This window comes from Bombus fervidus, chromosome 12, assembly GCF_041682495.2.
Source record: "Bombus fervidus isolate BK054 chromosome 12, iyBomFerv1, whole genome shotgun sequence".
NCBI classification, from domain to species: Eukaryota; Metazoa; Arthropoda; class Insecta; order Hymenoptera; family Apidae; genus Bombus; species Bombus fervidus.
The window spans coordinates 6,261,247-6,283,859 of NC_091528.1; the positions used below are offsets into that span (position 1 = coordinate 6,261,247).

Here is a 22,613-nt window from a genome sequence, read left to right on the forward strand (position 1 = left end):
GTTCCAACTCGAGGCGAAATGAAATTCTATCAAAAGCCGGAAAAATATTCGGAAACTCACCTGTTCACATCCACGTCTGTCGACTCCAAAATCGTTCTAGCTTTGTCGAGATGGCCATGTTCCACGGCTGCGAAGAGGGCTGAAAAAATCAAAACGAGGAATAAATTGAAACTGCCGTTCATAGGAAAACAGTAATTTTCCTCGTGGAAAGAACGTTGGACATTTTTATTGTTCATTAACGAACCGGTGGACGCTCGTTATATCTTATTAATTCATTTCAAAGTAAGAAACATCAAATGTAATAAAATAACGAAGAAAATACTATGGATGAGAACTCTAATAAATAAATGAATAAAAATTGACCAAAAAAAGAAATTGTACAGTGATGAACAAAAGTATGGACATGTAAAGTTCCGTATAAATCTATGAAACGTACGATTCTTTATCTAATTTGTTTATCAAATATCACTTCGGAGGTTGAAGTTTACATCATAATTCATTAGTGTTAAGTAGACGTGTAGTAAAAATGAATAATGGATTGTTCTCAACGAAACGTGAGATATCTCTTGTAAAATCGATACTGGAATTGTTTAGAAACCCAACATAGGACCAAAAGTGTAATGTAAAAATAATATCAAAGTTGACATAAAAGATTCTTACAATTTCACTTCTTCAAAAATAAAAGATCTACGTGCAATTGCTTCTGGACAACCGAAATCATAATATTAGCTCTCAGTCTTTGAAAATTCAGCTTTCAACGTTTGAAAATTACATTACAAAATTAATTAGAATATATATGTTTTTAATTCGTAGAGAATCTTCCAACTTAACTTACGCTAGTACTTTTCTTCATCGCTGTAAATGTTTAAAAAAGAGAAACTCCTTAAAGAAATGAAAATGGCAAATAAAGAAGAAAAAAAATCAAAGATACCATGCAGGTGTATGTTGAGAGACTGTGCCGTTAGGGGATTGATGTGCACCGACGAAATATTGTTCGATTGTTGATTTGGTTGTTGTTTTTTCTTGCCGAAACCTTCCAGGAACTCCATCCCTTGCAAAGAGTACAGCTCTGCGTGAACACAAATCAAAGCAACTGGATAAAGACAATCCGCCAGAGGAAAAAATTGCAAGGAAAGTCTTTCCGCGTGCAGAGATAAATAAATAAGCACACGGCTGGACGACGACGGACGCAAAAAAGGATTTTCATTGTAACTATTGGGTTGACAACTAAGTGATTGCGGATTTTGTCATTAGGTAGTAATTAGTTGCTAACCCAATAGATAACAAAATCCTGACAACTGTAACTTGATTGTAGAGACCAACTGTCGCCTAATCCGAAGGAGAGCAGAATTCTCGTTTCTATTCGTGTTAACGCAGTATATACAGTTAATTCAACATTCTTGTACAAAAATAAACACAGAGGAGAAGAGTGTTCTTCGCGAAAATTCGAATATTTTATTCTTTCTTATTACGTATTGCGTAATTTTCCTCTAATTAAAATTCCTTTCAAGAATTTGCGCGTTCTCGATCTCTTCCCCTCTCTCTCTCGCTTGCAGTGTCAAATGAAGCAATTAGAAAAGAAAAATAAATTGCAATAAGCGGTCTGCAAGAAAATCTCTTCCCCTTGGCTTCACTATATACGTGGAAAATTGGTAAAATTACTCTTGTTTCGTAATATATTTATCGACCTAATAAATACGATATTGCAGGAACTATCTTATATTGAGAGTAAAAGTGGACTAACAGCAATATTCAAAAAATAGAGTAATTCGCTGTTGAAAATAGTTAGGTGTGCAACGATACACTTTGGTACGTTAGTTGGTTTTATTTAGAAAAATGAATTCCTCCGTTTCTTTGGAATAAATTCACGCCATAGATTGGCAGAAATTCAGAGAAAGTGTGACTTAGTCCATTCCTGCTCTCAATATCTCTATCGTAGAGTGTCCTGTGTAGGCATTGTGATCTATCAACAGACACTTGAGCTAAATAATTCAATTTGCCTAAAGAATTCGAAGAAGGTTTATTCACTGAATGTGTGTGTGAAATTATGCAATCCGTCTGTCTATATCAATTATAATATCGTATTAATTATAACTGTCCACTAAAATATTTCTATTTATTCCCTGTTTCTCATAACATATGATCAGACCGAAAGGATTGATCCAGTTTATTTAAAGAATTTTAAGGAGGAAGGAGACACGTGTCTCGAGTATACGATATCAAGTATCATATATTAATCTGACTATCTGCATTAATTACAGTAATATATAATAATCGTTAATATAAAATATTATATTAAAACTTCGTAGAGTAGAAAAGAATTCTCTTCTAAATGCTCTCTAAAATATGAGCCAATTTAGCGGAAGAAATTCGACAAATTCTCAAAAAACCTGATAGCCCATACTTGATCCAGAAGTGGTCGTGACAAGAATCCTATCCATGGACTCAGCATCCCTCGAGTCTTTCATCGACTTCTTCCTGCCCACAGTCACCTTGCTACGAAAGCTTCCACCGCGAGCATTGGTCCAAAAATTCGCGATATTATCCACCGTCCTGATCCTGCAGGACTTGGATGAGCAAACCGAAGTCTTTCGAACTTCCTCACCATCCTTCCGTCCTTTTTCCATTGCCTCGATCCCACGATCATCCGCCTGCCAGTCGAACAACGTCGTCCCATCGACCGTGTTTAACGCCAAACTGCTCATCGCCGCCTCTTCGTCTTGTAAAACCACGTCGTTCACCGACAAGCTCCTAGCTTTCGTTATAGTGAACACGGGACGATTGTTCTTATTGCACTCGAAATTCGCCTCCATGTCGAACACGGTTCTGTCCTCGGCGGATTTCCTCGTTTCATCTTCCGCTGGCCTGGCGGGATCTACTACTATCGTTAACCCAGTATCCTGATACGACTTCTCGATGGAGCGTTCTTCCTTCGCTTTAACGTGATCAGAATGCTCAGGTTCGAATACGAAACTGGAAACGGACGAGTCCAAGGAACTGTCCAGCCGGAAAGTAGGATTCTCGTAGGACAACTGGCTACCGCAGAAAAGGTTTCTCTTCTCTTTCTCTCCGTTCGACACGGACGAAGTCTCCTCGTTGCTCTTCCAACGAAATATATGAGCTACTCTCGGGGACGAGGCGTCGTTGTTCCTCTTCGATGATTTCTCCTGCTCCTTGCGACTCTTGCCCATTATTCTGTCCGTAAGGCACAACTTGCTCTTCAGATCCCTGGTGATTTTACGAGACTCCAGCTCGCTCGAGGAAATCGAGTGTCCCAAGCTGGGAGACGTCGAGAGACTGTTGAGGGACCTGTCAGAGTCTTTAGACGAATCCTTTGACGGATCGTTTGGAGGAATTTCGAGGCTTCTAGTTGGCCACGTGGTCTCTTCTACGAGGGACGTTTGGTTTCGGCGTTTCTTCGTGTTTCGCAGTGGTAACGGGGAAAGATCGAAGCCAGAGTTTAAACGCAGACTCGCGTGGTTTCGCAGCTTCGACATGAGCTTTATCGATGCACGAAAGGATCTCGACCGCTTCAAGGTCGACATCCTGTCGCTTGACGATCGCCTCGAGAGCAATTCCATTTTGGGACTGGACGCGGACAATTTGCGAAATTTCATCTGGAGGATCCTTCGATGTTTGCGGCTGATGTTTTTTAATGTTCAGAAATTTTGACCTGGTTTTCCTCGATCTCAGCCAACTTAACCTGTGCGATCACGCACAGTGTATTACGTATGGTAAAACATTCGATTCCTTGATAACTCGTGACTGTCCTCGTTGACAATTTCGTTGAATATGCACAATATTTGACTAAATATATCCTTCGATAGAGACTCATGTTACGTTTGATTTTCTTTGGCAGGGAAAGACTCCTTTCTTCGGGCTATTTCTTTGGTTTAAGTAAGCTGAAATGTCACATTCTCACGGTAACCTCAAACGCTGACGATATTCCGGTAGATAAAACACAGACTGTTCTTTCTTTGGTCGGGCAAACACGATGAACATTTCCGACGAACGACTGAAAGTGTCGAAAGAGAAATTTACGACAAATGCCAGGTATCGCGAAATATATTTGTTGCGGCGAGAAATAAACGTCCATTTGGATTACAGCTTATAAATATACTTCGTTTCTCATCAAGGTTAATAGCTCTCTTTATGGCGACATTAAAAACATCGATACGTGCAATCGCCGTCACTCACGCGTACAAATAAAAAGTAAAAATCAATAGTCTGCCGAGAAGACAAGAGAAGAAAAAGAAAGAAAAGAAAAAAGACGAAGAAATAAGAAAAGTATAAGAAACGAATGCAGTCGTAAGAGCAATACGTGGATCGCATTTTAAATCGAAATCCTACTCAATTCTACCGTTCTGGATGTTCCATTTGGAACAAACAGGGTTTGGAACAAGTCCCTGGATTCGCTGAACGGTTGGATTACTCACAAAACGCGGCTACATCAGGAAAATTCATATTCCACGTCAAACAAAGAACCGTAATTTCTAGAAACACGATAAGATAGGAGTTATCCGAGTCAGCCGAATTTCAATACCTTGAAACACAATCTTCAACTATGCACGAAATAATCAAACTTGTATAGTACGAACCAGTGTTATTAAAACAATGAAAAACGATGAAACAATTGGAGCGATCCTCTCGTAGGGTTGTTCGATCTTCTATCGTGTAACAACTGATGAAAGAAACAAATTAACTCGTAGAAATAAAGTAATATACACACGCCACAGAATTACGTCAGTCGCAGCTGAGAATATCGACATTAGCCTCACGGACTTTCATTTTGACGAGTAGAAATTACGTCCTCGTAGATAACCATGATCTGCGATGTTGAGCTTGCAACGTAAGTACGCGATACGTATATTTCACAGTTTATCACGCCGGTGTTAATAACGAGTTACATAATCTCTTTCCAGATATAGATGGTTTAACTTTTGCTTCTTGTAATCGAATTTCACATGACAAATGACATATACATAATAGTTAGTCTAACTGAAATATTCTTCTGACCTTAATAACTCTATCCGAACGAACGAGGAAGAAAATGAGAAAAGTTTGAACGCTATCGCAGACGAATTTCAGATCGACAGACGCTCGTCGCGACCAACACGAACGAATCCGAACGAATGCGTGTCACACGACAGACTGACGTATGCCCGTAGCGAAACGATTTTATTATTTACTTAGGACACGCACCCGGTCGATTCCAGTGCGCCAACCACAATTACCCATTACGAAGAAGTGGACTGAACGTCGACTCTTCCTCCTCGAGACGAGCGTGACAATTTGTTAGCCCAATCAAACTTATTGCCGGCGTCCGTGGCTGGCCATTGGGATCGCCAAGATCGAGGGCATTGCATCGAGAGTGGCCAAAAGAGTAAACCGAAATGGTTAGAGCAAGTATCGAGGAAGTGGATAAACGGAGATTTTATTGTCCAACGTCACCGATCTTCTGATTTACTTCTAATCGATATAACGCGATCTTAATGTTTCTATCGAATAGATTGACTGCCTCTGGAACTGTTTCCTGGCGAGAGAATACGCGCGATATTTCTTGGTTGGATTTAGGATTCGATTAGAGAAGCATCGGAAGAGAGCGAATTTATGGGGCGAGTGTTTCCTGAAATTGTTTGGAATTTTTGACCGAGGGATATGAAAACTGATTTTGATAAATGATTTCAGATTTACTGAAGCATCGGAGGAGATTAAATCAGACTACAAGTATTTTCTAAAGTCGTTAGCAAACTTCTGTACACGATTTGAGTGAATGTTCGTAACTGCTTTAGAATACGAATTGGGATTTTGCGAAATACATAGAAGCGTTGGAAACGAATTTCTAAACTGGCTGTACGAAGACGCTGAGTACTTTTAATATCTCCTGTTATACTTTTGCGATTCGTCACGACAAACTAACAAATGACTGACGAGTTACTTTTCAACTTCTATCATAGAGATAGATGTTCTGTTAATGTTTGATAGCTTTGAGATTAATACCGATAACGAATCTGTACAAATTTGTTTCAATTGGGAAAGTTTCGAGATCCGTACTTAGTCTAGAAATTACTGATAATCCGCAAATATTCCTGCATTTGTTACATTAACTTTCATCGTGGAAACGGATATCTGGTTAAGCTTCGTTAGCCATGGAATTACTACAGAAAACAAATCTCTAGGAATTTCCTAGTTTTAACAAGTTTCAAGCTTCCAGAGTATTTCACAAGTTATTGACAAATATTCTGTTGCTTCAATTATTATGCGTCATAGCTATAGCATAAACGTGTCAAGCTTTGATAGCCCTAGAATCAATCTTCATGGAAAATCTGTAAAATATTTTTATTTTGAGAAGTTTTACGATCCACGCTCGGTGTATAAATTATTTAAATCTACAAGCGTTCCTGCATCTATTGCTTCGATTATTATGAAATATATTATGGAATAAATAAATAAATACTATAGAAATATATAGATATGCTTTAAACTTCGATACTGTTAGAGTTAATACAAACAACGAATCCATAGAAAATTTCTAACTTCCAGAAGTTTTAGGCAGCCTGAGTATCTCAAGTTATTGACAATGCACAAAGATTCTGTTGCTTCAATCATTATGCGTCATAACTATAGCATAAACGTGTCAAGCTTTGATAGCCCTAGAATCAATCTTCATGGAAAATCTGTAAAATATTTTAATTTTGAGAAGTTTTACGATCCACGCTCGGTGTATAAATTATTTAAATCTACAAGCGTTCCTGCATCTATTGCTTTGATTATTATGAAATATATTATGGAATAAATAAATATTATAGAATATTTATATACATACCAAATGTATATATTATATATACACATAAATTAAATATATATACACAAACAACGAATCCGTAGAAAATTTCTAACTTCCAGAAGTTTCAGGCATTTTGAGTATCTTACTCGAATTATCGACAATCTATAAACAATTCGTGAAGCTGTTGCTCCGATACTCCTAGAATTAATACTGATACCGAATCACTGCAAATTCTCAATCTCGGATAAGTTGTAACGCTTCCTGCTTTTACTCGTCTCCAGTAACTTACGAACGTGACTGGCAATTTCTAGACCTTTTTGCGACTACATCTTGAGCAGTTACAATTGCGGCTTTTGTATTGTATTGGTAACTAAATGGTTGCGGATTTTGTCATTACTACCTAATAACAAAGTCCGCGTTCACTTAGTTGCCAACCCAGTAATATATGAAACACGCGCTTCATTCAACGATATGCGACTGGAAACGGACAAAAGCATTTGTGTACTGAACGAAGCAACTGTCTAGCGAACTTTGCCCATAAACCTCGAGGAAACCTGGAAATCGGACAAATGGATGGTTTGTCGACGAATACAATTAGGCCAGAAGATGAAAGTGAAATAAATGGTTTTGCAAGCTTCACGAAGAAGACGCATCTCACCATTGCAATGAAGAATAGAGATCGATCTGAGCATCGATCTCATCCGAATATTCTCTTTGAGATCAATCAACTGGATTCGATAGAATGACCATTGTTGTCGACGAAACTTGTGATTTGAACGCCAAATAGAAATTCCTTGCAGATATATGCGCAGGGAAAATCGACTGGTCGGCCCTTATCGAAAAGTAAACGGTGTCACGAGAGAAAAAAGACGTAAATGCTAAAACCAATAAAATAATACGTAAAAAGAAAAATCGATGGATATGAAAATCGTTGTAGGAACGAGCCGAGGTAAGTGCAAATTAAACAGAACTGACGGAAATGATATTATAAGCACGTCGATGATTAGATAAACTCGACAGACGGACGATTGGAGGCTGGCAGATGGTCGAATTGTTAATTTTGAAATGTTGATAAGCACGCAGCGTAAAAGAATGTGCAGTCGGACACACAAGTCTGTATACGCTTATTGAATTTTACGTATTTGATTTATAGAAAAGGACATAGTAGATAACAGAAAATTTGCAAAAATGTCGATCTTCGATGCCAGAAAGATCGTAAATTGTAGGAGGTCGTTTTTGATACCTGTGCAGCAGAATAAATTTCTATTTTTTATACATGTTTTACTCTGGGGTAAAAATTAATAAATTTTGTACATTTCTTTACGTATATCATTTTCCTATACAATGTAAATGTAACAAAATTCAATATTTGGGTTCTAAAGATATTAATGTAATAATAAGTCTACCTTTTTAATGAATTGTGTTATCTATTTAAATATGTAAGTCATGTATATATAAGTAAATTTAAATATAAATTCAATCAATATAAAATTTGATACGTTTTCTCAACACAGCCTAATCATCGTTGTTATAATTATTTCGGAATTGAAGAATGTATGTAGACTTATGTAAGAGACTGTATGTTTTGCAACCAATTAGACTGCAGAAACACGGGCAGCTTCGACGTACTCGGATCGATCGAGAGGAATAAAATCGCTCTCTTGCGATACAGATTGGAGTTCGTTAGAAGTTAACGAGGTAATTACGGCTCGTCGAGATGATAATAGGATAATTAAAGCCAGAGGTAAGTAAATTGTCAGGGGAGGATTGATTTGTCCAAGATCCCGTCGACGCTCTAAGAAACTGGAGAAATCAAACGGCAGCAATTACCGACTTTGCAACTTAAGATATTACAAACTCTACAACGAGCAATATTATCTCTCAATGATTCCTTCAAATGGCGAAATCCTCCACTTTCCAACTTCAAATATGACAAAGACGAAAGCAAGCAAAATAATCTTTCATTAATTCCTTCAAACGGTAAGTTGTCGGCTCTGGAACTTGAAATATTAAAAAAAGCAGAAAAAGCACGCGATATTGTTTCATTAATTTCTACGAGCCGCGATTATCGACTTCAGAGCTTCGAATATTTAAAAAAGAAAAGCAAGCAATATTATCTCCCGGCAATTCCTTCAAATGGCAATTACTATCGACTTCAGAGCTTGAGACTATCGAAGAAAGAGAAACTATCGATATATCTTTCGAATACCTAATTTTTCCGAGTGGCAATTATCGTGGTTAACAAGCGAGAGAGTACATCAATTTCTTCATCGAGAAAATATGTATCTGGATATAGAATAGTAGAAGGGGTAAAAGAAACAATAGAGAGATGAAGAGGATACGTAGCAGTAACTTCCTCTCGTTTTAACGTCTATTGTGCTAATAGCCACTAATAACGCTTCCGTTTCCCCTTTCTTCTTCTTGATACTGTCTCACGATTGTTACTACGAAAGATCGTATCGTCGTAATTCCACGCTCAGATTTCCAACGACGTTAAAGAACGAAGAGACTCTACCATCTAACGAGATACACGTTCGCCATTTATATTGCCTTTCGAATTCTCTCGATATTATAGAAGTCTATTTCGAGTCTCATTTAACTAGAAAACGCAGCAGAGCAACCCGTGCCGCGGTAACAATGTTAACAAGAGATCTCTTTTTTTTCTTTTCCTTCTCGATAGAGAGAAGTGGCTTTGCCGCATCGAGACGCCGATTCCATCGGATGGGCTTCAATCCGAGGATATTACTTTCCTCGAGAGTCGAATGAAATTAGAACTTTTACTACTTCCCTGTCGAAGCAACTTTTTCGCCACCATTAAGAGCTCCAAGCAACGAAAGTGGATTACATTACGGAAAATTGCTTCGCGTTTTCTTGTTCGACAGAGCTGGATTAATTACCCTTTGGAATGTGCTGAAGGGAATAACAGAAAAGACAGGAGAAATATCGTTTTATGGCCAAATCGTGATTTTCCGCGCCGCTCGATCCCACTTCCCCTCCATACCAAATGAACATTCGATGACCAAAATGAAATTTCCGTCATCGATAATGGTTATTCGTAAGCAAACTAAAATTAATAAAAACCGACAAGCCGATAATCAAAAAAATGTTTCACGTTTTATGTTAACACAATATAATTAAATTAATAACTTTTAAAATTTGTCTTATGACACTTACAATGTCTGATCTCAATTAATTATTGTGTCTTCTTCGAAATCATAAGCTTTGAATGGCTAATACTTACGAAGTGTAATATGTATCTTTTTACATTTCTAATTCTAATTTATAAAAAGATTTCACGTTTTACGTTAACATAATATGATGAAGTTAATAATTTTTAAAATTTGCCTTATGGCACTTACAATGTCTGATCTCAACTAATTATTGTGTCTTCTACGAAATCATAAGCTTTGAATGGCTAATACTTACGAAGTGTAATATGTATCTTTTTACATTTCTAATTCTAATTTATAAAAAGATTTCACGTTTTACGTTAACATAATATAATGAAGTTAATAATTTTTAAAATTTGTCTTATGGCACTTACAATGTCTGATCTCAATTAATTATTGTGTCTTCTACGAAATCATAAGCTTTGAATGGCTGATACTTACGAAGTGTAATATGTATCTTTTTACATTTCTAATTCTAATTTACATAAAGATTTATCATTTTATTATTACTATTATTATTTATTTTGCTATTATTAAATTAGAATTTATAAAACAAAATTCTAATTTATATACAAGTATAAATACAGAAGTATAAAAATTTATGCAAAGTATAATAATATAGAGACAAGTGTTGTATAAAAAATCTTCGTTAATGTACAAGATTGTGGCAAGTGAAAATCGAATGCGAATGTGCGAACTTCGATTCGAGAGCGATCAGAGGCAACGAACATTGTTCCTGGGGATCCAGGCGCGGGAAACCAGGAGAAAGGGCAACGAGGGCAAAGGATACAAAAGACAGAGTAATAAACGGGCATCCAAGCCTCTGTTTTATCTCTGCACAAGCGTCGACGCGCTGTCACCGAAGCAGAAATCCTGAAAAAACGATTTGCGGCTAACGGGGCCTTTTATAAGCCACGTTTGGTTCGATGTGCCGGGTTAGGAATCGAACGACCACGTGTCCTTTTTGTTAATCTCTCAAAAGAAATACGAATACCGATTTCGACCAAAAATACGATATCAAAGGAAAGGAAGCCTGGAAACTCTCCTGACCCTGACAAAGAGTAATTAAAGCATCTGTCCTCTTTTATCGCGTCGTGCTCGTTATATCTCGTCGATAAATTACAATCCATTTTCTCTGAAGTTACCGTACTCTGGCATTGTTAATATAACGTTGTTCCATAACGAACCGCGTGCCACCAGCAAGCCATCGACCGTGAAATTAATGAATCGTTAAGGAAAGTACTAATAAGGTAACGTCAGGTGAAGAAATAATAATTTTTTACGATAATTCTTGGATCCTCGCCGCGGTCAGATTAAGACAGAAATTGTTATCCATGTTGAAAATTGAACTAATCCTTTGAATATTTACATATATTGTCCATATATCGTATACGTGTATTTATTTGATTTTATATTGTATTTATGTATGGTATTATATCTATTTTATATGGCAAGTTAACGAGAAGCTAATGATTTTCTACGAACAATACGTAGCTTCTTGTGGAGTGAACAAATCGTGTTTATAAATTCAAGTTGCTTATTCAAAGATCCAATATTCTATCAAAATTAAATATACTCAATGATGTGTGTTGCAGGATATCTGCACCGTTGATAGATTCCATTATTTTAGTGCGGATTTCGATAAAGTGAAGTAGAACCCTGTTTTCGGCGGATCATTTTTCTCGATTATTATGAAATTCCCAAATAGAGCGCGTAATTCATTGAAACTAGAGAAACGAACAAATCGCTAAAAAAAAAAAAAAAAAAAAATACTACAGACATATCAATTGATTATTAAATATATCGCGATAAAAACTAAGAAGAGAGTCGTTGGTAATGTTAAAAATAAAAAACGGTATGGGATTAATAGGCTGGGAGAAAGTAAAATAAAAAAAATTCTCTAATAAAGCGCACGATTCACGAGAATTAGGGCAATTAAAACGTAGAACGGCCTTGGACAGATGAAAACGTTAACAATGGATCCTTTTGAGGCGTCGTCTCCCTTATCGGAACACCGTCTACGATAAACTGCAATCTACTTCCTTTGCCGCGTGAAACTACGGTTCTTTGACACCAGACGAACGCCTTCTTCCGCTCGTCAAGCTCTTCCAACTGACTCAAGACGCATACTTAATGAATTCGAACGACGTGTTACAAAAACATAGCAACACGATGAACACGTAACATCAAGATACCACTAGACTGTGAATACACGTAATACTTAAAAATGTACAAAATGTTGCAAGTCAGGTATCCGTTATACAACGTACATATATAATTTATAATATTTAGAAGATTTATAATAAAAAACCAAATCTCTATTTAGTCTTTATTAGCGTTCTAATTAGAAATTTTTAATATTTTATTTCTCTAGTATTTCAATTAGTATTCTTTGATATATTCCATTTCTTCCTGTTCATAAAAATACGCATATATACGCGTAAATATTTGCAATCTAATTATCACATTACAATGAAATTAACATTATGGTTATGCGAAATTAACATCCAAATACGATTTTGGCAACTTGAACAATTTATATAAGTCATACTATTTACAAATTGAGATAAACCTCTATCTGTTTTAGTATTTCTTCGTGTCCATAAAAATATAAGATTATGAGGATACAAGACTCACACCTACGATGAATATTGTCGAGACGTCCTATTGTAAGCAACGTCCCTCTAATTTTTCATGGTTATAATTTTTAACTCGTCGTTTGGTGAATCATAATAACGAGAAGAAGGCAAACTGCCGTGAGATCATATGATAGAGATGAAGCTAAAATATTAACCCTCGACGAAGGCTGGATCAATTGACTCATGTAGTTGTTTCACGTTTATTACTTTCTAAGTTACAATTTAAGTGTTATTATTCCATCAAACAATATATGAACATGATTTTGATAACGAATTTATTCTTTAAGTGAATTTTGCTGTCATATTATAGTCAGCCCTTCGCTTCATTATTATAACATAAAATAAACAGTGACTCAACCGCTGCTGAGTGGGCATTAAAGCCAGGAAAAGATACGTAATCATTTTTAATTTTGATTCTAAGAAATATAACGTACGCGCTTAACCTTAACCACTTACTAACGCTGCTACACAACGCGTTACTAACACGAGCGGCCAGACCAGTGGGCGTTAAGCTTAACGTTATAGTAAATAACATGCTTACGAACAGTTAAGCTTAACGCTCAATGATCACATACTATGTATGCATGCATTATTTTCCTCAGAAAAATATTAAAAAATAACGATCTTCCTCTGGTCTTACAAAATATCATATCCTTAATATTTAAGCTTCGTTTCTATTATTTAATTAAAGTGTTCAATTAAAGAAAGATAAATATATACATATACATATATGTATGTTGAATTAATCTTGATGAAGTTAGAATGTTTTTTTTCCAAGGAAGCAACGTTTAAAAGATTTTTTGAAAATTCTATATATGAGATAGTTAAAAGACAATGTCTTTGGGATATCAAGAGAAATATGAAGAAAAGCGAAAGAAAATACCTAAAACTGGTGGGAAAATGTCCATGAACGAATCGACTTATGGTTATGCAACCTTCCATGCATAGAAGTTTACCTCGCAAGGACGCACGTGCGTCCGTTCACTACCGTTCTCGAATACCATCGAGAGCAAGTCAACCATTCGAGTTGAGATAGCGTTCATCGTGTTTCCAAAGAAGGAAAAGGAACTATGTACTCTTGTCTGACGACAGCCATTTTCTGCTCTAACGCGGTTGCACACTTCGTATATATTCGAAAATCTCATTCTCAACCTTATTTCGCAATTGCAAGTTAATAAAATATGATAAAAATAATTTTCTTTCTTCTAGAAAAGTCTTCAGGTATTTAATCGTTTCAAATAATAATAGGTTAAGTACAAAGAATACGATAAAAATAATTTTTTTTCTTATAGAAGTTTGATAATATATTAATAGTTCCAATTGAAAAGGTAGATCGAACGACAATATGTACGAGGAAAAAATATTTGACTGACGTATCGATTGATCTGGCGATAAATATTAAATTCCAATACTTGTGGCAAAAATGACTGCCTCGATACCAGATATGCCTGTCAGCGTAATAGATTACCTGTATTTTGGACGTTACACTCGCGACACGTGATATTTGTGTACACTCTGTGACACAGTGACGATCCCAATTGTAGATCGACACCTTATACCTCTCTAACTAGGTTAATTCACTTTAACGACCTGTATACGAACATTATGCAGTCCACATTTATAAAATGACTAATTAAGTGACGATCAAGTTTGCCTAGCAATTACGTCGCCATTATTGTTCGTATAAAAATCTACATAACCTGTATCTTCTTGACAACCATATATTAAATTCAATTTGTCAAACTCTTGAAAAATAAATACAAGGTAACCCGCTATCAATTAATTTTTTAACTATAAATAAAAGAAACTGCGATATACTATATGAACGTTTACTCTTCAAGCAAACAATCGATTTCTCGCGCGTTACCGACCGAGCAGTGCCGTTTGGAGGCAAGCGTCCCCTGTTCGAAACTTAACCTGTCACCTTCCACGCACTTTTCATTCTGTTTCTCAATTCACCACGTTTCACCGCCAACTCGGAATCTCCTTACAAGTCGTCGACCAACGTGCCTCGACCGCGTAACCAGTTCTCACAACACTGATCAACAATTTCTTCTTCCAACCTCTTCATGTTCGATGTTTCTTGTCGTTACCGGGTGGTTATGTTTTCTCCATTTTATTTTCTTCCTTTTCTCAGTTGTAGTTTTCTCCGATTCATACCAAGGCACACACTAACGAACACACTTTCACAGAGGCTAAACGTCACATTTTTCACGAACGTTTCTCGACACGAGTTTCATGGATAAACACACGATACTCGTTGCAGAGCCGGCGACAACGATGTGGCATTACTGGCGGGTACACATGGAACGCGACCCTCGTCGGTCGAGCAAACAGCTGCCGTCTAGCCCCCACCATACCGGACGCCCCCATCGTTCCAGCACTTCGTTTTGACCGTACCCTTCTACAGTCTGCCTTTTTATCAATGAAGCTTGGACATCCGAGCGATTTCTTTCGTTATGAAAATTTAATTATTGCGATAAATTTTGGGAGAAATAAAAACGTTTGTTGTACGTGGTTATACGCATATGGCTGCGTTTCAACGTGGATGTATTTATTATAAGAGCGTGTAATAATTAGGCTGTGGAATTTTATACTTTTGTGGAAATTTAAAGCGATATTAATGCATAGAACGAATGCAAAGGTGCAAAAATAGAGTGCAGCCGAATAATATATATAAGCGGGTACCGACGTGTTTCCTTATGTAAAGATAAGAAGAAGATACATAATGAAATTTTTTTCATACGGCACGACGCTAGGTGTTGGGGAAACCGAGCCTGAAATTTTGCAAGGTACAGTTGAATTTGGCTAATTACCGACTGGGTAGAATCAGTCAGTAAGGGTTTATTCTATGCGAAAATAAATAAAAGATGGCGAATAAAATTTCCCTTTAAGGTTTCATTTTCAAGAAAATAACATTAATAATTGAGCTAGTATACATAAATTTTCAAATTTATTTTTCTCAGAGGTGAAGCGTTTTGCGGAATAATTTTATTCTACGTCTTCGATTTATTTTTACAGAATAATTGTATGTGTCCTATCAATTATTTACTGTTGTCCAATTCGGAATTAACCATGTTCAGATATACTCGATAAATTTTCAAACTCGATTTTCTCAAAAAACGAAACGATATATGAAAAAATGTTATTGCATATTCTTTTCTTATTTTTTCATAAGGAATCGCTTCATGCCTGCTTGCGCACGTTATTCGGCTGCCTCCTGCGTAAAGAATATTCAAAGTACAATACTAATTATACTGTGAAAATATGTATGTTTTTAATATATTAAGCTAAGGGATCGTTACGCATTTACGGAAAATATAATAATTCAAAAATGTATAGAGCGCAAATATACCAAGTATAATGTTCATTGTTGATATTGTAGAAGTTTCACGTGGACCTATCGAAAAAATGAAAATTACTTTGTTGTACAAACTCATACGTTGCTGCATTTTAACGTGAATATAATTAACGTAAGGACGTGTATTAACAAAGCTGCGGGTCTTTATATGTTAAGCATATTGTTAAATAACAACCGCGCTACACCTGCAATAAAAATCTCATTTCTAGGACCTGCGATGTTGCTCGTGTCAATATTTGAAGACAGATTTTCAGCGTATGTTTTTTACTGATCGAACAGCTGTGTTTTATTCTGCGAGATATCTCTAATGTTTTGTATCAACGAATTTAATTTCCGATAACTAACTTCAAATTCCACTCTTAACATATGCAAAAACCAACTAAAAACTAACACACGCGAGTTATTGTAAAATCCATTTGATCTTGATAGAATAATAAAATATGTATCTTCGTGAGATGATCGCATCAACCCTTCCAAATTGCTTCCATACATTTTCTTTTTTTTTTTTTTTTTTCAATGGGTACGTAACTTTTCGAATCCAGGTAACTTTTCCGGTGAACTCGTGAAAAGCAGGGAGTCAGAAGAGCATGATACCGTGACTAGTGCAGTTTATGCAGAGTGCTGGATTGCGAACAGGTATAGGAGGGTAGGTACAAAGGCAGATATGTACAAAAGAAGCACGTTTCCGGCAAGCGCGTGGCATAAGCCGATTGCATTTCTCAGACATTTTAAAATGCCACTCTTGAATGCTAATAGTTATGCTTTATATTTATGCAAACACAGCGTGGAATGCAGATACAGATTTCTACAGAACACGTAAACGAATTCCCTTATCATATTTTGAAAAAATTTATTTCTTTATTATTTTATTATGGAATTATGGTAAATTTATTTTTGCCCTTTTTACGTGAAGAATGAAATTAGAAAAACCGAGCAGTTGCCAGTAGACCGTGGTTTCTTATGCATCCATGGAAAATTTTAAAATGCATAATTACATAGAATGCACATGATGTGAAAAAAAATGTACAAAATATCCAAAGTATAATGCTCCCTATAATACTTGGTAGGTAAAATAATTTTCTACCGAGGTACTACTTTATTAATTATACTCTGAAAAAATATGAATTTCCACGGAAATTCGTTATCTAGTTATCAGGAATTATGTTCGCCTATGGAAAAACTTAGTTAGCTCACAGAACGTTCTTCAGGCTCAGACATTCGGTCAAACAGATTTTTAAAATTTAATTGACGTCAAAGATTGATATGCATTTAAATAATTATAGGTATAGATCATTAAGATATAGATTAGATAATGAAGATATAATTGACACTGGTACATCTCTCGTTGCAGTATCTGTATTGCTATTTCTAATCCACTTCTAAGACACTGGAGTTATATTGAAATTGTAGTTTGTAATTCCTATTGCTAAATTAATCCATTTAAATACAAAGCGGACAAGCTTACAACAAAAGACATAAACAATATTATGAAAGAAAAGCACAGGATTAGGGAAAGTAGTTAGTCGTTTCGTTCGGTGAAACTCGTCAAGGAAAAGCGTGCATTGTTCAATGAGAATTTAATTTCCACTCCTTCGAATGGTGTATGAACAATGCACGGCTTTGTTCACAGGAAAGAGAATGTACAGTCGTGAATGAATCTCCGTGCTGATTATAATCGAAAAAGCAAACTTCTATTTACGATCCAGCACCTTATCCACGTTTCAATACGAGCTTTAGAAAATACCTGCAAAATTCAATTCCACCTTCCATTTTTTTTTTTTTTTTTTTTGTTTGTTTGAATGAAAAATAGTGCGAAAGTCCAAATGTAATTTAACGGACAATCATTTTTTTGTATTTGCAAACATAGGAACCTTGTGAAACATTTTCATACTCGAAAATCCAATTCCATTTTCTCCACTTTTCGAACAGAGAATCAGATCTAAATTTAATTTAATAGGCGCTTGACTTTCATACCTACGTATCTTAAAATGCGGGAAGCTTGAAAAATATATCTGTACACGAAAATCCAATTGAATTACTCGAAAATCCGAATCTATTATAATTTGACGCACAATTAATTTTCCATATTTACGTGTATAAGCAAATACACGACCACATTGGGGAATATTTTAAGAAATGTTCGAGGCAAATAAATTCGAATTAAAGAGAAAAACAAAACGCAATCGATCGCCGTAATGGTCTGTTCTCTCGAGTTTCTCATTAAGAAGACAAACCGCAGCGTGGGTAAGACAAGCTGTAATTAGTTGACCTGAATGCACGCGTAAGCAGGCTTCCTAATTTCCTAGGAAACTATTTTCCACGTGTATTTCAGTATTTGAACGAGAATAAGGGGATAGAGGACGGGCGTATAGAACTGGATTTAATAAATTCAGCAGTAGCGATAGAAGCGGGAATTGTCTGGTGAAGAACGAACTTGCTGTATGCCAACTGACAGGTCTCAAGAGGACTCGTTAAACGAATGTGAGACAAACGACACCGTAGAACCACTCGACGACGACCAATAAAACCGCGGATAAATCCCGAAATTGTTTTCTCTGATATTTTAATGAAAAATTCACCGGTCTCGATTTCGTCCGTCATTACGATCGCATTTTAACATACAACGAACTCAGACGACATGAAACTTCATTTAAACTACCGATGAATGATATACAAGATCGATCGAGTTCGATTTTCTATAATTTCTTCAGAGTATTGTAATTTACAATTCTCATACGACCGATAGGATTATAAGCGTTAATGTTACAACTGGATTATAGAAAAGGTGTTGTAATTGCATCGCAATAAAGATACTATAATTGGATTATTCACTTAACTTGAAATAATGTAGAATATTAAAATTTCGTTTCTGTTTTCACATTTTCACAAAATTAGAAAGTCGACTTTATACAGCGGTTAGACTTAATATTGGCACACCGCTTTGTACGACTGTAAAAGTTTGTTATCATCGAAATGAGACGAAGAACGTGATGAAACAACGCTTCACTGGAAAATAACGGCGTATCTCAATACCTTTTGTAGCCACTGTGTAATTTTCCTCAAAGCAAACTTTTTCTTTACGTTGATGTCATGCAATTTTTGGAACGAACTTTTTAATTACGAGTGGTATAATTTTAATTATAAATCTAGCACATGTTTAAAAGTCTATTCAATGCGATTTCTCAAAGTAATTTCAATGATAAATTGTGAAACATTAATGCAACTTTTTAAAATCGATTTAATGGAATTTTTCAAAGTAACTTTGATCGTCGGTTGTGGAAGCCCGTTTAATGCAATTTTTCGAGTTAATTAACAATCTTTTCTTAATCGATTTAACGCAATTTTTCAGAGTATCTTTAATTATAAGGTGCAATTAGAACTTGTGAAGTTTTAATGCATCATTAATGCAAGCTCTGCAAGTACACCGGCAACTGGAACGGCTGGATGATCGTTAATTAAAAAGTGAAACCACGTAAGACACGTTCTATGTTTCTATATTGTTGCAGAGGGGAAACTGTACATACATATAATGTTATAGATGAAACGTGTTCGTAGTATGTTTCTGCCAATTTAGAGAAACCGTTGCAATTAGAGTAGTTACAACGAGAAATAGATCAAAGACACGGACCGTACAGCAAAGAAAAATATAGCGGAACGTGATACAGTACGTGAGTAGCTTTGAGTCACGAGACACGCATCTACATCGGCGGGCCTCTAAAATAGAAACTACTATACGAATTTTATTTTGCTAAAATTTTTCCAAGGACTTTTTCGAACGATTTTTTTAAAGCACTTCGTTTAATACAAAAAAGTGAAAAATTGGAAAATTTGTGAATCTGTTAAAAAAAATTTCAAATCTTAATTGGCGCCAAAATTTCCTCAATTTTCATTTCAACGAGATCGACTTTATTTCACGAATTCTAAACAGATAATATCGTGGTCGAGAGATGAATGAGATGTCGCCGAGAAATTCTGCGAAAAAAAGAGGAAAAAAAAGAAGAAAAAACGAGGAAGAAAGACGGAATTCCCGCGAGATAAAAGGAAAAAGTGAAAGTAAATCGACGAAGAATACGCAAGGGAGAGAAAGATGAAAGACAGAGGAGGATAATGCATTTTTTTCACTACAAAAGGTAGTTTATACTCCAATTTATACTTACACTGGCATAGCCAGCGTTGTGCATGATGCAGTTAGAGGCAAGCTCCTCGAAGCGTTAATATTGTCAGCGTGAAATATGCAACGTGCGGTTGAGTTTTGAAAAATTCTTACAAGCTGCCGGTACAGAAGAAAATTAAAGAATTATCGAAATAACGCAGGCTGCACGTAAAGCACTTGCCTCGCTGAAATATCAAAGGATACACTTAACGAGAATATTCATCAGAAAAAAGATTATACAGGCAATAAAAATTTCATGTGAAGCACGTTTTTTATGCAAATTTATGATTTTTTAATTACTTTTGTGGAATATACAGTGGATCGTGAAATTATTCGCAGATACTCGTAGATGATTAAGGGTCGATGCTATAAAGGAAACTTGAAAATTTACAGCTTATAATCATCAGAAAACCCAATTCTTAATATTGTATTAAATATTAATCTAAATTAATTTTACCAAATATTAATATTTCCACAAAAAAATAATACAAATAATTTCCACAAAATACAACAACGATTTTGAAACATAGAAATGCGCAGGGAATTATCACAGTTCGTATATATACATATTTTTTTTCTTTTTATTTTCCTTCAATTTAAAATCATTTTATTAAAATCAAATTAAAATCATTTCATAAGACTCTATATAATTATTATACCGCTGCTTGGCATCAATGGCGGCAAAACTCGAAGGATTTAAAATTCTCTGCATTATGTCTCTGCTCTTATCATATGAAACGGTATATTTATTCAATTTATTTAACTCCATTCTATCGATAATGTCGCTAACAATCGACAATAGCCGAATGTAACTAGAAAATATTTTTCACGTCGATAATGGCTATCGGTAATCAAACAAATTCCCGGTCATTTATATCGGCTACTGATAATCAGAAAATTAAATTTCCCCTATCGATAGCGGCTGCCGGTAGTCAAACAAAATTTTAATCGTTCATAACCGTTATTCGTAACGAGAACGATTAACAATTATTTCTTGATTTAATTCTTCGAGGAATTTCTATCACACTTATCGATCACTGGCTTCCATTTAAATAAAAACTAATTGTTACTCGATGACCCTTTCCATTAAATAAAATGTTTGAAACAATCGTCTTCCTTGGCCTCTGCTTTTCCGCAGCTGCTTCAATTGCTGCACCGGTACGACGGTAATTCGTGCGTTGTGCAAAACATTAAAAAATCTCATTCATACGGTACATTTCATTCGCACATACGTTTCATTAACATAATCAATTCAATAGCCGCGTCTCGTTGCAGCATTAAATTTCCAAATGTTTTACGTAACGCGCGTAACATATTCATAAGGAATTTCTATACGCGTTGGGATACTTTCGCGAGGCAACTATAATCACAAGGATACACATTCGTAGTAATTGAGCGATTTGATGAATACTTTGATGAAGAAAGAATATCGTAACGTATCGATGATCGAAATTAAGAATGCTACACCTGTTCTTCTATGGGAAAAAGAAGACGAACATGAACGAGTCGGTCGTTTCGCCGCGAATCAAAACTTCGACGAGATAAAAACAGTGGCCCGTGTAAGCCACATTTTACAAGTTTCTGTGAGAGAAAAATCGGAAATGAGAGACTGTTCATTTCCCTTGGCGGGATTGGATCTATTCTCTCGAATGGATTTCGCGTTCGCCGCTTCCGTAAATTCGCTAGATTCATATTGCCGATGTAGATTTACGTAAAATCGTGATCGAACCATCGTGCATTAGCACACTACAGGCCACGAACCGCATATCAGACGATTGTATGCTGCGTATATATTTCCGTATACACCGATTTCATGCGTCACATATCACGCTCGTCTATCGAAACACGTGTATTAGATCTGCTGTTTGAATTGACGTTGGTTCATCTGTCAAAAGCAGCCTTTACAATCGATGCACAATATAAACTGGCACCGCGATACGTAATTTTAAGATTCATTACATCCGATCCTTACAATGACTTGTAACATTATTTGTAACATTTATTAAGTACGAGTACTTGTAACTTCTAATTTATTAAAACCATAGCATTTATTTATATTAATTACATAGCCTTTATATTCCAGTGAGAAGCTTCGTTCTTTTATGGGATTCTACATTTTAATTTCGTGGTATAACGTAAAATATAAATTAATTTTTTTAATAATACGGGAATACTATTAGATGTACTTGGGCCTGATTAATTAGTGCGTGTTGATGACCCAACAGTTAACGTAATTAGTATACTAACAAATACCAATGATGTTGGAATACTTTTTGCAATCACTCTACGTTACAATATCGGAATTTTCGACTTCGTTTACTATAAGGTAAAAATTAGATCAATGGACAATTTATCGATTCTGCGATTTGAAAGATTTGCATTTAGGTTGCACATTTTGTTCGAATTTTCGGAGAAATGTTTTGGGAAACGCTCTATCATGTAACTAATGACATTGGTAAATTGACAAAAGTTACAAGTTACAAATTCTAAACTTTCTCTTTAC

At 35.7% G+C, this 22,613-nt stretch overlaps 1 protein-coding gene across 12 annotated transcripts in view; it reads right to left on the reverse strand.

Moving 5' to 3' along the window:
• Positions 1–22,613, reverse strand: part of Wake (ankyrin repeat and fibronectin type III domain containing protein wide awake) — a 191,227-nt gene that overhangs the window by 17,445 nt on the left and 151,169 nt on the right. For 5 of the 12 annotated variants that reach the window (XM_072014363.1, XM_072014362.1, XM_072014366.1 and 2 more), the window contains 2 exons: positions 932–1,069; positions 61–139 (listed from right to left, as the gene is read on the reverse strand). In XM_072014363.1, the coding sequence (XP_071870464.1) occupies positions 61–139; positions 932–1,069 (217 nt within the window). The other 7 variants (XR_011801263.1, XM_072014361.1, XM_072014360.1 and 4 more) reach the window with 7 other exon arrangements.